Source organism: Montipora foliosa, chromosome 5, assembly GCF_036669935.1.
Source record: "Montipora foliosa isolate CH-2021 chromosome 5, ASM3666993v2, whole genome shotgun sequence".
In the NCBI taxonomy this organism is placed as follows: domain Eukaryota; kingdom Metazoa; phylum Cnidaria; class Anthozoa; order Scleractinia; family Acroporidae; genus Montipora; species Montipora foliosa.
In genome coordinates, this window is record NC_090873.1 from 44,614,925 (window position 1) to 44,627,424 (window position 12,500).

A 12,500-nucleotide genomic window follows, 5' to 3' on the forward strand; every position below is an offset into this window, starting at 1 on the left:
GATTAGAGGCACCTGTTATACCGTAATGTTGTAATTTTGATAATAAAATGTCATGATCCACGGTATCAAATGCCTTTTTGAGATCAATGAACACGACTGCATTTACAAGGCCATGATCAACAGCAAGCAGCAAAAAGCAAACAGCAATTTCAGTGGGTTGTATGTTGTTTGAAAGTGATGGGCAGATATCGGCGTGACCAAGACCATCATCTTAATGTTCTCGTTTACCGTGTTTAAGGTAAATATTACGACCTCGTAAAAGGTTTGTAGCACTTTGAGTCGTTCCAAATGTGGTTATGTCCCTCGCCCTGGGCGAAGTACCTCTCCCTGGACCGAAACGCAACAAAGTCACTTTTGCCGTATGCGGAAGTTGTGGCCAAAATGTTAAATTCCGACGGTAACTTTACCGTTTAGTTTTGAAGAGGAATGCAAAGGAAGCACAGAACACTTCCATTTGCTTTGCCAACAGGCACATTGCTAAGAGAGACGTTTTTGTCATGAAAATTACACAGCATTTACTTACAGCATTAATGACCCAATACACCTCTGCCAAACGCTAGACGATGAATGGTAAAAAAAATTCTGTGCGACTCCTGGCCTAGGGGAAAAGGCGATTAAAAACAACGCAACGCGTAAACAACGTTCGGTCCCTAAACTCGATCACGTGTCCCGATCACGGACTTAAAAACGGGCCACCAATTGGCTCCGAAAGAAAATCTTAAACGCGTCCACCGATTGGCCCAAATACCTTGTGCCCATTAGAGAGAAATTGTAAACATAAATTCCTCCATAGATGACATGCTGATGAGGCCCAACAAGGCCGAAACAGATGTCCATGGCTGCTAATTGACCGGGTGAAATGGTTGTGCGCATGCGTGATGTTTTGCCCACACCGAGTTGGTGTTGGCGGGTGTCACTTTGCTTTTTTTCTCTCATAGTGCGCCTAAACTCAAATAATTTTCGTTTCTAATATACATCTCCCCATCCAAAGCAAACATATGTCACCATTACCACCCATAATTTCGCTTTTTCTGTGCCGTGCAAGCCACGTACGCGCAGAACTAGCAGTAATTTGAACACATACGTCACAAACTGTTTTGCATTACTGTTTTTAAAGATATTTTGCGCGTCTTGTCCGGAAGACAAAAAGCGAAAATTCGAGGTAAGAATTGTAAAACATGTTTGCTTTTGGTGGGGAAATTAAAATTACATTCTAAACATATGTGAGTTTAGGTGCTCTTCAATTAAACTTATCTACACCACAATATATTAAAGTTTAATTTACTGCCTACATAATTATTAGGATTTCCGTGATAGCACCTTCTTTAAATTAAACAAGACAAGATGAAATAATCCCTTCCTGTGATTTCAAAATAATGAGACTCAATTTATTTTTTAATGAACTTATTTTAATTAGAAGTCGTTTCTATTTATAACTTTGAGCATGGCAAGTACAGCTATTTAGCAACACCTGGCGTACTAGAATTGAACTGCATATGATGGATAAATCTTGACTAATCTCTGGGCCTAAAACACAAGATTTGCACTGTAAATGTCCAAGTAAATTATTAAGTAAATGGCAAAAAGGGCACGATTAGAATTAATCTATGATCGCGTTGAAAATGCCAGTGTTTCTAATCAAAAATATAAGGACCAAACCAATTTAAATGTTAATGTTAACGGAAACATAACTTTGAAAATTAGTTTTTGCGACAAAATAGTCGCTTCAGAAAAAACGTCTTGGTTTTGCCAAAAATTAGTTTAGTCGAGAGGTAATTAAACTTTTCGCGCTAATGTAAAATTAGGCGATATATGATATATATGATATGATATGATATGATATGATCGAGGATCATGTTGTGAATTGTCTATTTTTATAAAATAATTAGGATAGTACGCGAACTCTCATTGGTCAATAGCTGTGTTTAGATGAGAGTATGTAAACACGGCCGTGACATCTCACGAATTTTGATTAGTTTTGTGTTGTCAGACGCGTGTTTTGATTGGTTGATAGGAAATATGAACGTGTGTCAAGAAAATCTGTTTCAATCAGAAAGTGAAAAAACCAGCATTTTCCTTCATTTGTTGAATTATCTTTGGGAAATATTTTATAAAAGCAATAGAAAATTTTTTCCTGTGTTTGCATAGCCTGATATAAACAATCGAGGGGTTGAGAGAATTCTCGACAGTTATGCAAACCCTCGACTTCGTCTCGGGTTTGCATAACTGTCTCGAATTCTCCCAACCCCTCTTATATTTATATCAGGCTATGCAAACACGGAAAACTTTTTCTATTGCTTAAATCATATCATATTATTTCAACCTCAAGTCCGTATTTTCCGAGATATAGAGCCACTCCTTATTGAGGCAAATGCAAGTAGTCCTCAAGAAATATTCTGGTATAAGATGTTCAGTTCCAATGCGACGAACGTGACCTGTGAAAACTTTTAACTTAACTTGCCAGTGAGAATTTTCCATATTGTTGTCCTGTCGGCTTTTTTCTTCCTCGGAATTGTTGGAAATGCTTTAATAATAGTTGTTGTATATAAGCGTCTCGAGTTGAAGAAGACCATGAATTACTTTATTGTCAATATGTTGGCAATTATACAGCGTTAATACTTTGTAAGATAAAGAGCTTTTTAATGTCAACTTCTGTCACTGTTTCCATACAATGCCTTGTTTGGATCACCATAGATAGGTTGTGGCAGTTGTCTGGCCGCTAAAATTCCATCTAATCTCGCCCAGATTCCGTCGCTACGCCATTGGAACCACTTGGGTCGTGGCTTTCTCAACCAGTGCTGTGGATTTGAAGATATCCAAAATCAAGGCGTCTGACGGCAGAATGAAATGTATTGAAGAAAGATTGTAGAAAGAAAGATTGTAGAAACTCTCAGTTACATACGAGTGACCTTGTTTTTTTTTTTTTTACCTATCATTCTCACGACCGTTTTATATTCTGCAATAGCTGTTACTCTAAGGAAACAAGAAAACGTCAATCTTAGAGCGCGTTCGATTGACCCTATTCCGGAATAAGAATACGTGGAGTGATGATTAAAACGGTATGTTTGGCGCGTTTTGAAGCTGCAAGGATGATAAAAATATGTTTAAAATAGCATTTTAGAAAATGTTTGACAATCTTAATGTGAATCTCCGCAAAAACGAAGGATTTCCATCTTGCATTCCATGTATTCCTATTCTATTCCGAAATACAGTCAATCGAACGCACCTTTAGAAGAAGCACGGTCCAGCACACGAATCGCAAAATTAGGCAAGCCATAAAGATGATTCTGTCTGTCGTATCATCATTCTACCTATACTTTTTTCCTTAGTCTGTAATGCTGATGTTACAGCCTACACCAGAGGCCAGTTCTTGTTTATATAAATATCTTAACTTATTTTTTAGTTTAGCATTAACGCTACCTTCGGCAACAAATCCAATCATTTGTTTTACGTTTATGGAAAACTACCGTCGTGGCCTGAAAGACGTTGCAGTTTTGTGAAGCACAAATAAGTAAACGCAAGCCCAGTAGAACAGGGCATTACACGAAGAATAACTTTACAACATTTTGCACAAATTTCAAGGATGGAGGAAAACTTTGCATTGCGGGAGAAGTAAATGAGCAGAACATAGACACTAGACCAAGGTGTGGCTAGAGCGCAGGTCCTATTTTCCAGTTCCTAAGCGTTCTAGGTCAGGTCAACATGAAACTCTCTTTTGCATATATTTGACCCATAGAGAGTGTTTGCAAGCTCTTCCAACGAACGAAACGAAAGCCTGGTAATCTGGGATAATCGCGGCTTTTCGTCAATTGGGGCATTGAACAGTGGGCGCTTGTAGTTCAGTGTTATTCACCAACTTTTGGTCAGTCAGCTTTTGAGTTATTTTTGTTATGTAGCGCGAATTTTAACAATCACTTGACTGAGATACTCATCAACAAAAATGAAAAATGCACGTGCACAGCGTGCAAAGCTATTGTTTTTGCTCATTAAATATGCAAAATTTGTGACGTTTTCGTTGCCGTCGCGTCGTGTGAGATCATTAAACTCCCTAATTATTCTACGAGAACGCGCTGGATATGAAGTGATAGATATTTTAAAACCAACGAGGCGCGTAAAGCCGAAATGATTATAATCATTTTATATCCAGCCAGCCCGAGTATAATAATTGTTTTATTAAAAGCTCCAGGATCAACAACTCTTCTTTGTTGTTCCCGGGGCTAGTATTGTCGACTAAAGCATCGATTTCTGCCTCGGAACTGCAAAATTGTTTTCAGATCACTTTATTGCTAGCGTTCCTTTTGAGCGGCATTGATATTTTGTGTGGCCTGAGCGGAGGCAATTCAAACATCTCTTTTTTTTTTGATGTAGTATCACTTTCTCTGTTCTGCTGTTTTCACCATATGACAGTTGATGTGTCGGTGTTTACTGTCACAGTATATCCGGTGTGTCGTACATGGTGAGAGGTTTTTTTGGCGGCAACGGTTTGTGCTGTGTCAGTAAAACGCCAGCAGTAGGTAAGAGAATGCCGCCTGTAGCCTGTAGCCTGTAGCCGACACTGATGGACTGGTATCCTGAGTTAATTGGCCACTTTCTCTTGTTTTCAGCTCTTGACAAAGTGCTCTCTGCATATCGTTTAATGAACTGTATGCAGTAGAATTGGCCCTGAAAATTATGCATCGTAATCGTGACAATTTTTTGAGGAGTAACGGAATTAACAGGCTAGCAATCTGTTTGCACTCTTAATGTTTTTAAAGCGCGAATGTTGCTTTTGCAGTTATCATAAAACTTTCGAAGTTATTGAACATCCATTGAAGGGGTATTGAGTTTTGAGAGTGATTCCATACTCGCGTTAATTAGAACTTGTTTTCTTCCAAAGCGTTCTTGCAGCATTCCAATTGCTTTGTAATCCCGAGATCGTGCGCGCTGTATCTTCAGTTATCACACGCTTCAGATAATTCATCTTGTCGATGTTGTGTAGATCGGGATTGTGGTGTACTGCATAATTGAAACTATCCCAGAATGTTAACCATTCCAGGGGGTTTCCGTCAAATGGTTGGATTTGCAATTTCGCGAGGTTAATGTGAGCTCTAAATGTTGGTTGCTCTCTGATATGTTTGTGTAATGGAGCAAACTCACCGGTAGTTGTCTCCCTGCAATAAATTCTGTGATCTGGAGGTTCCAGTATAGGATGTTATCTTGAAATGTCAGTGCCTCATCTGTTTCGTGTATGATTTCTTCTTCTTTGTATAAAATCGTTTATCATCTTGTTATCCATAAGTGATATTTCGTCCAAGCGTCTCGGGTGAGTCGCTCGGTGATGGCTTTGAGTTCAGTTATGTTCGATGTGTCCGAGTCTGCCATGAGTAATTCGGCGCGCTTGATATCTTGCGCGCAGTGTCCTTTGTAGGATTTTCTGACGGCGTTGTTGTGACCTAGTCCTGCTTTTTACATGCTTAATAGGGTCTCGGCACCAGTTTCAGAGATATTTCACTGACATTTGAGGAGACTGACTTAGTTTATTGTCGACAAGACTGAACCGTACAATGACAATGAAGTAATTAGCTACTTGGTAATCTGTGACGTAACATAAGTGATTGACGGATGTATAAATGTTCATGACACTTTCCGAAAAAAAAAAAAACTATTCAAAACTTATTTATAATTGATCATCAACAGAATGACTTTCTGTGTTATGTCAAAAGAATATGTTGAATGCCTGAAAAAATATACCTGCTTAAGACAGTAACAATAGACCTTTTCGGCTTGTACATTTTGTTTTCCCAATACAGATCATGTGATAATACTCAGGAGGTTTGATCTTTTGTTTTGTTCATTAACATGAGGGCATGCAAGCGTGAATATGCCTGCATGTACTCTTTTCAATGAACAAAACAAAGGACCAAGCCTCCTGAGTATTATCACAAGTTTCTATCACATGATCTGTATTGGGAAAACAAAATGTACAAGCCGAAAAGGTCTATACAGCAATCCTCGCCAAATTAAGTTAGGACACGATGTACAGCACCAATATTCTGACTTTCAGGTGCGATCCTTCCTCCTCAATGTTGAATTCACTGATTTAGAGGAGCCATCTCGCAAAACCAACATTGGGAGAGCAGACGGGACATTACTTGTGTCCCAACCAATGTGACGAGGATTGAGGATCTACAGAGCAATGCATTTTAGTCGCTGTGCGCAGTGCATTTTGGTCGAAAGAGGGATGCATCATGGTAAAAAGTCAGCAAATCTAAAAATAGCGAGATTAGTGTATCTACTAGATAGTAATGCTGCGGTACATTTTGTTTATAGCGGCACCATTTATCATTGTTAACCATGGCAACGGTGTATTGAAGTCTGTGGGACTTACCATAGTTTCCAGTGAATTGAGGGAATGAAAGTATGGCAGTTTACCACGAAACGATGTATGTGAAAGTCATCAAAAGCACTCATCGTTATTTATTTAGGTTGTTGCGGCGCAGTGTACTCTGGTTAAATGCAATGCATTCTTGTAAAAAGTGGTGAATTCGAGAATTGGTCGTTGATTACATACTTTTTCTACACCTTTTCTTCAATTCAGGCTGTTGCCGCTCGCTGGCTAAGCAGCAATAAGTCCCTCTACGTAGCAAAAGTCAAACTGTCTGAAAAGCTAGTGCCGGCTTTGATTGTAACAGGGGAGAGCGGGGTATATTCAATTATTCGCCTAAGGCGAGGTGAAAATTATTATTGTTTTAGTATAATTACATACATTTGAAAAATATTCATTTTCTTTGAAGGAAACCTCCACTCTTTTAACAAATGTCACCTAAAATGCTCCAATAGTACTTGTTAGAAGATCAATCTCTTACAAAAAACTGCATTACCAAGTGAAATAATTTTTTTATCGTCTTCCAAAGATCAGCCTCAACGCTTTCCGGTGCCGCCATCTTTTATGTCGCGTGGGTACTGATGACGTGTCGTGGTTGCATTGCTGTCCGGTTCGCGGGTACTTTGAGTTAAAATCTGTTTCGTTGTAGAAAGCAAGCGTAAACCAGAAAAGATGCTAACATAAGTTTCCATGTTTTTCCGAAAGATGATAGACGAGCGTCGATTCAAGCTATCTGAAGGACGATTCTTCCAAACAAATTCCACCTCAGCCGGCATAACAGGACATCGATCACAAAGGCCGAGGGGCGATCGTGAGTGCCTTAAAATTTGCAAGGAAAGAATTGCTTTCTTCTTCTTCTTCTTCTTCTTCTTCGCCTCGATTATTTCACTAGGTAATGCATTTTTTGGTTCCACATCTTCTAATAAGTACACATGGAAATTTTTAGGGGACATTCGTTAAAACAGTGGAGGTTTCCTTTAAAACGGCTTGCGGGCAATAAAAAAAAAAACGCTTTACTGATTATCGCGTAAGTGGCGCCATCTTCCTGAGACTTCACTTCCTTATAAACCTTTGTGTCGACGGCGAATTTCACCACTTGACTTTTGGTGACGACGTCAGGAAGGTTGTTTACGTATAACAGGAAGAGAGCAGAACCGAGAATTGAACCCTAGGGAACGCCCGACGTGACAGGGAGGTTACTTAAAGTGGCCCCCAGTACGGTGACACGTTGGCGCCGACCACAAAGGTACGGGTGAAGCCAATCAAGCAACTTCCCTCCGAAGCCAGCGTCCCGCAATTTGTTAATGAGCAGGTCATGTCTAACCTTGTCAAAGGCTTTGGACATGTCTAAGTACACACAATCGACTTGACCGGCACTATCAAAAATGGCTCCAATATAATGTAGGGTCTCAAGTAGGATAGTGAGGCGTGATCGCCCACACCGAAACCCGTTGCTGACAATCCACAGTCAGTTCTTCTAATCGCTCCTTGATACGGTTTAAGACCCAGCGTTCGAGGACTTTTGAAACAATACAAAGGAAGGAGATTGGCCTGTAGTTTGGTACGTGGTCTTTTTCGTCCCTTTTGTGGACGGGCACTACATTGGCCAATTTCAACTCCCTAGGTATGTAACTCTCCTCCAGGGACCTGTTGAACAACGTACACAATGATGGAGCGATAGTAGCGGCGGTTTCCTTCAGGATTCTCGCAGGAATCTGGTCCGGACCGGCGGCTTTGTTGGGATCTAGCGACTCGAGAACAGCCTCAACCTCGCTAACATGCGACACGATGTCGTTAATGACAGGTTGTATAGTTGGCCGTTGTTCGAGGCCACTCTCTTCCCTTTTCCGATTGGCAGGTGGAGAACATCGAAGTGAAATAGTTATTGAACATGTCTGCGATCTGGTTTGGGGTGTCAGCGGTTGTTTGCGAGTTATCGGTTGCCACGGAGACACTCTCTGGTATGTTTCGCGATTTGGTGCTAGTTTTTAGCACTGACCAGAGACGCTTGGTGTTACTCTTAAAATCGATGTTAGCAGTGTCGAAGAACTCGCCTCTGCTTTATCTTAAGAGAGTGTAGTGTAACGTGAAGTGCTAGATTTCTATCCCATATGAACCATATTAGCGTTAAGCCCTACTGATGGAACTGGGCCCACGCAAGGACAGAGAAAAACTCTGACCAGGGTGGAAATTGAAACAATACAAAGGAGGCGGATTGCCTTTATCTTATCGCACGCTTTACTTGTGAACGCGGAGTCTGAAATTTGATTTTAAGTGACTCCGACGGGTGTGATGTCAGTTTCCAGTGGAAAGTTTCCTTCTTCTTAATGAGGTTCATTATGGCGCCTGTGAATCAGGGCACAGGATTCCTCCCCCTTAAACACTTGGTTCGTTGGTTGGGAAGTTTCTATAATCACCTGTGTAATTATACTAATACGGCAATATTCTCCTCGCAACACACCCACTGATGCAACACATTTCATGCACTGACAAACAAAAACACAACAGTTACTTTACTTCAACAGCGTTGTCTTTATTTTGCCAAGAATTTTGTTACATTTTAAATACTACTCATTGAACAGTTGCTCAAATTGAAAACATGAGAATTGCGTTCTGAAACTCTTACTCAGGTTTTCTTTCTCATAACAACCTGACCTTACACTTTTTGGCCATGCTCAAATCTGTCAACAAGCCCTCTGTGAAAATGAATAATTGCTGACACTAGTCTGGACGGTTACCTGTGTTCCTTTTGGCCGAGTAGGACTGCGCACGCATATATAGCGCTTTCCATACTCGATTTTTCCTGGGTAGCGATATTTCCTTTTTTGAATACGTAGTTAATCGGCTACGGACCTATCACCATGCGTAAAGAGTGATCGTGATCTTCCACATGCTTTAGGGTCTCCGTATTCTTTGTTGGATTTGTCACATGCTTAGGATTTTCATATGATTTCGAGAAGAATATAAAGGTAAGTTTATACAATTATACAATGTCAAACGCTACGTCGATCGTTAATGGAAGTATTCATCAAGGTGAGCGCCGATATGTGAACTGCTTCAGATTAAGTAGCTGAGGTCTGAGTTGGAAGTGCAGACGTGTGGGTCGCGTCTGTTCTTTAAGAAGGAACTCTCGTTCTTGCCTGAAGTGCTGAATCTGGTGAGCACGAAGAATTATCACTTCTGCTTGGGATATTTCTGCAGCTGTGAAAACTGGAATTTCCAAATCAATGACTGACGGACAGGGGCGTGACCTACGTGACCTACCAGAGGCATGCTTCAGGTTGGAAATGAGTCTCAAGACATAGGCAATTGTGCGAGGGACGCGTTCATAGGACTGGAAGCGCGAGATGTCAATCAAGTCTTGGGGACTGCCCGAGTGAGACTGCGTACCCTGAACATGGCTGTCCACAGCTGTGGTTGAGACGACATTGTCATCTGCAAGGCTTGTGGGATTCCACCTACGATACCGTGAATGGTCTGTTAACCATGGAGGACCTCTTTCCCATAGTGCTGATTGAAGGAGCTCATCTGCACTACATCCACGAGAGAGTATGTCTGCAGGATTCTTGGCTGAGCTGACATGGAACCAGCTGGACAGGTCAGTAAGCCTCAAGATCTCTGTCGTCCGATTGCGAATGAAGACTGGGAGTTGCTTGGCACTGAACAGCCAGTGAAGACAAATGGTGGAGTCAGTCCAGTAGTACGATGAGATGGAGGGGAAATCCTTGCTGAACATTTCTCTTATGGCTGCACCAAGGCGAGCACCCATTACCATGGCAATTAATTCCTTCTGGGGAACTGTTCGTGCATGTTTAGATGAGGAAAGTTTGACCTTGGAGCCAATGAATCTGACCTTCTCATTCTGAACAAAGAAGACAGAAAACGACGGCAGTGATGGGGCATGCATTACAAAATACATGCATTTCTACTGGTAACGTTTTGTCAAAGTCCAAATAACGTGAGGTGACAAATGCTGAAGCTGCTTCAATTTCTGTGGCGATTTGGTTGTACTGTTGCTGGAGTTCATCTGGGAGAACTTCATCCCAATCAAATCCCTTATCCCACAGAGATGAAATGAATTTCTTGGCTGGAACAAGGACAGGGGAAATGAGGCCAATAGGATCAAATGTTGATGAAGCATATCTAGAACTGAGGACTTGTCGTTTGGTGAACTTCACGTCAGGAGGAATTACAATGGCTTTCCGCGGAAATCGTAGCGTGTCATCCATCTTCAAACCACAGAAAGCGGACATAGTTACGATCCTCTTCATTAATCTTAATTCTCATGAAGGCTTTCTCTATGTCCGCTACAAACGCATACTTGTTAGCTCTAAAGCGGTGAATGATAGTGTTCAGTGAAATGAGGAGGCAGAGACCGGCGTATAAACAATCGTTCAGAGAGATATGGCCTGCATTGGCTGCAAATACAACTCGAATGGATGTCGTTTCGCTCTCTGGACGTAAAACAAAGAAGTGACTGAGACAATGAGCGTCATTCTTTCTCAAGGGATCTTCATTGGCAGGAACAGTTTCCACATAACCTTTGCATAAGGCTTCCAAAGATCCAGTTTAAGAAGCCTCTTCTTAACTTGTTGCGGACGGCTGTGGGCAAGGGTGATGTTCGAAGGTAGAGGGGAATGATTGTCCAGCCATGGCAGAGGAACAAAGTAGGTTCCATCACGGTATGTGATTTGGGATTGGAATAGCCTGCGAGCAAGCTCTCCGTTGGGGTCTCGCGCGAGATTCTCGGGCGCAAGCGGTGAAGCGACAGTGGGTTAAGGGCCCACAGACGGATTTTTCGCGCGTTGCTAAGGAAGTGAAATGTCACTTCCGGTAACTGACGTCATCATATCATGAGCTGACAAGAAAACCCACTCACAAGCAAAAGTCACCGCACAAACTGTTGTTTCCATCGAAGGTTTTTCCTCGCCCTTTCTCGCGCTCGCTTTCAGATCAACTGCGTATGCGTAAACGAACTGACTTCCGGTTTGAGAAAAAAGCTAAATTTCCGGCGGTTTTAAATTGAATTAATTTTTTCTTTACATGGCACGTTTCACCCCCAAATACAGAATATAGCTAAGCATTGATTTTTTAAAATCATCTTTTTTGAAAAAGTTATGGGTATTTCAGTATCGTTTATGTCTTTAAAAAGAACATTTTTCAAAATAAAAAGAAAACCATGCTTGACATGATGCAAAAACGAAGACAAATTGTCAAACCATCGATTAAATACCAAAATTGCGTAGCACGGAGACAAATTTAGAGTTTTCTTTTATTGGTCACGTGACCATGGGCGTGGTATGATGACGTCATATTTAGGGTCATTGGCTTACAAAAGTTGGAAACTGACCAAAATAATGCCAAATTCTCTCAAATTACTTAACCATTACATCCTTAGCAACGCACCCCCCAAAAAAGTCAAGAAGTATGCATTTGGAAGGTTTGCTGCTCATGATCTGTTTATTGCACATGTAAGCTGCTATTAAAACGTTATACTGAAGATAATTGTCAAGCCTTTAATAAAATTTCCACTGGGCTCCTTTATTCTCAATTCGACCTTCCACGTTTTCAAAATTTCTATTGTAGGGATTTCCCGTTCCCCGCTCCTCGATTCCCAGGTTCTAAATTTAAAGAAAACCTTTAAATTTGTTTATCTCGCATTTTTACTGGGTTGCCTATGGCAAACCAGTCGAGGTCTGCGTTTTGTTTGTTTGTTTTCTTTTTTTTCTTTTTTTTAGTTTTTTTTTCCGTGTCGGTAAAAGTCTTGCCTGTCTCTCCCCTGGTAAGTGGTGTCTTTGTGCATAGAGCCTTCTGCGCGTATTTTCTTAGGATCGAGAGGGTAGTGGAACTGCGTAGATTTCTCTGGTGGACACAGTAGAATCATTAACTTGGCCTGCAATGGCGTCGAAAGTCATCTAACGCGAATGGCGTTTTAGTGGATCCTTATACCCTTATGGAGCTCAATAATGGAAAGTCAGTTGGATAAACTATTGTAGGCAGGAATCTCAAAAGCGACGAGTACTGGACTTCGACAACAATCTATCGCCCGTCGAGACGAAATCAAAGTGAGCTGTATTTACCTGAAGTACATAGCAATTTGACACGATTGAGTTTCTTGTCTTCACGCACGCAATGA

At 41.1% G+C, this 12,500-nt stretch overlaps 1 protein-coding gene across 1 annotated transcript; it reads right to left on the minus strand.

The window, feature by feature from the left end:
- Positions 1-9,392: 9,392 nt before the first annotated feature.
- Positions 9,393-10,617, minus strand: LOC138002805 (uncharacterized). Its single transcript, XM_068848783.1, has 2 exons — positions 10,282-10,617; positions 9,393-10,226 (listed from the first exon to the last, which is right to left on the minus strand). The coding sequence occupies exons 1-2, from the start codon at positions 10,615-10,617 to the stop codon at positions 9,393-9,395; spliced, it is 1,170 nt and encodes a 389-aa protein (XP_068704884.1).
- Between the last annotated feature and the right edge of the window lie 1,883 nt (positions 10,618-12,500).

Excerpts from the sequence above, each read along its gene's own strand:
- LOC138002805 (XM_068848783.1), bottom strand. The coding sequence starts at position 10,617 with ATGTCCGCTTTCTGTGGTTTGAAGATGGATGACACGCTACGATTTCCG. Across the intron at positions 10,227-10,281 it reads CGTTACCAGTAGAAATGCAT|AATGAGAAGGTCAGATTCAT; the intron begins GTATTTTGTAAT and ends TTCTTTGTTCAG.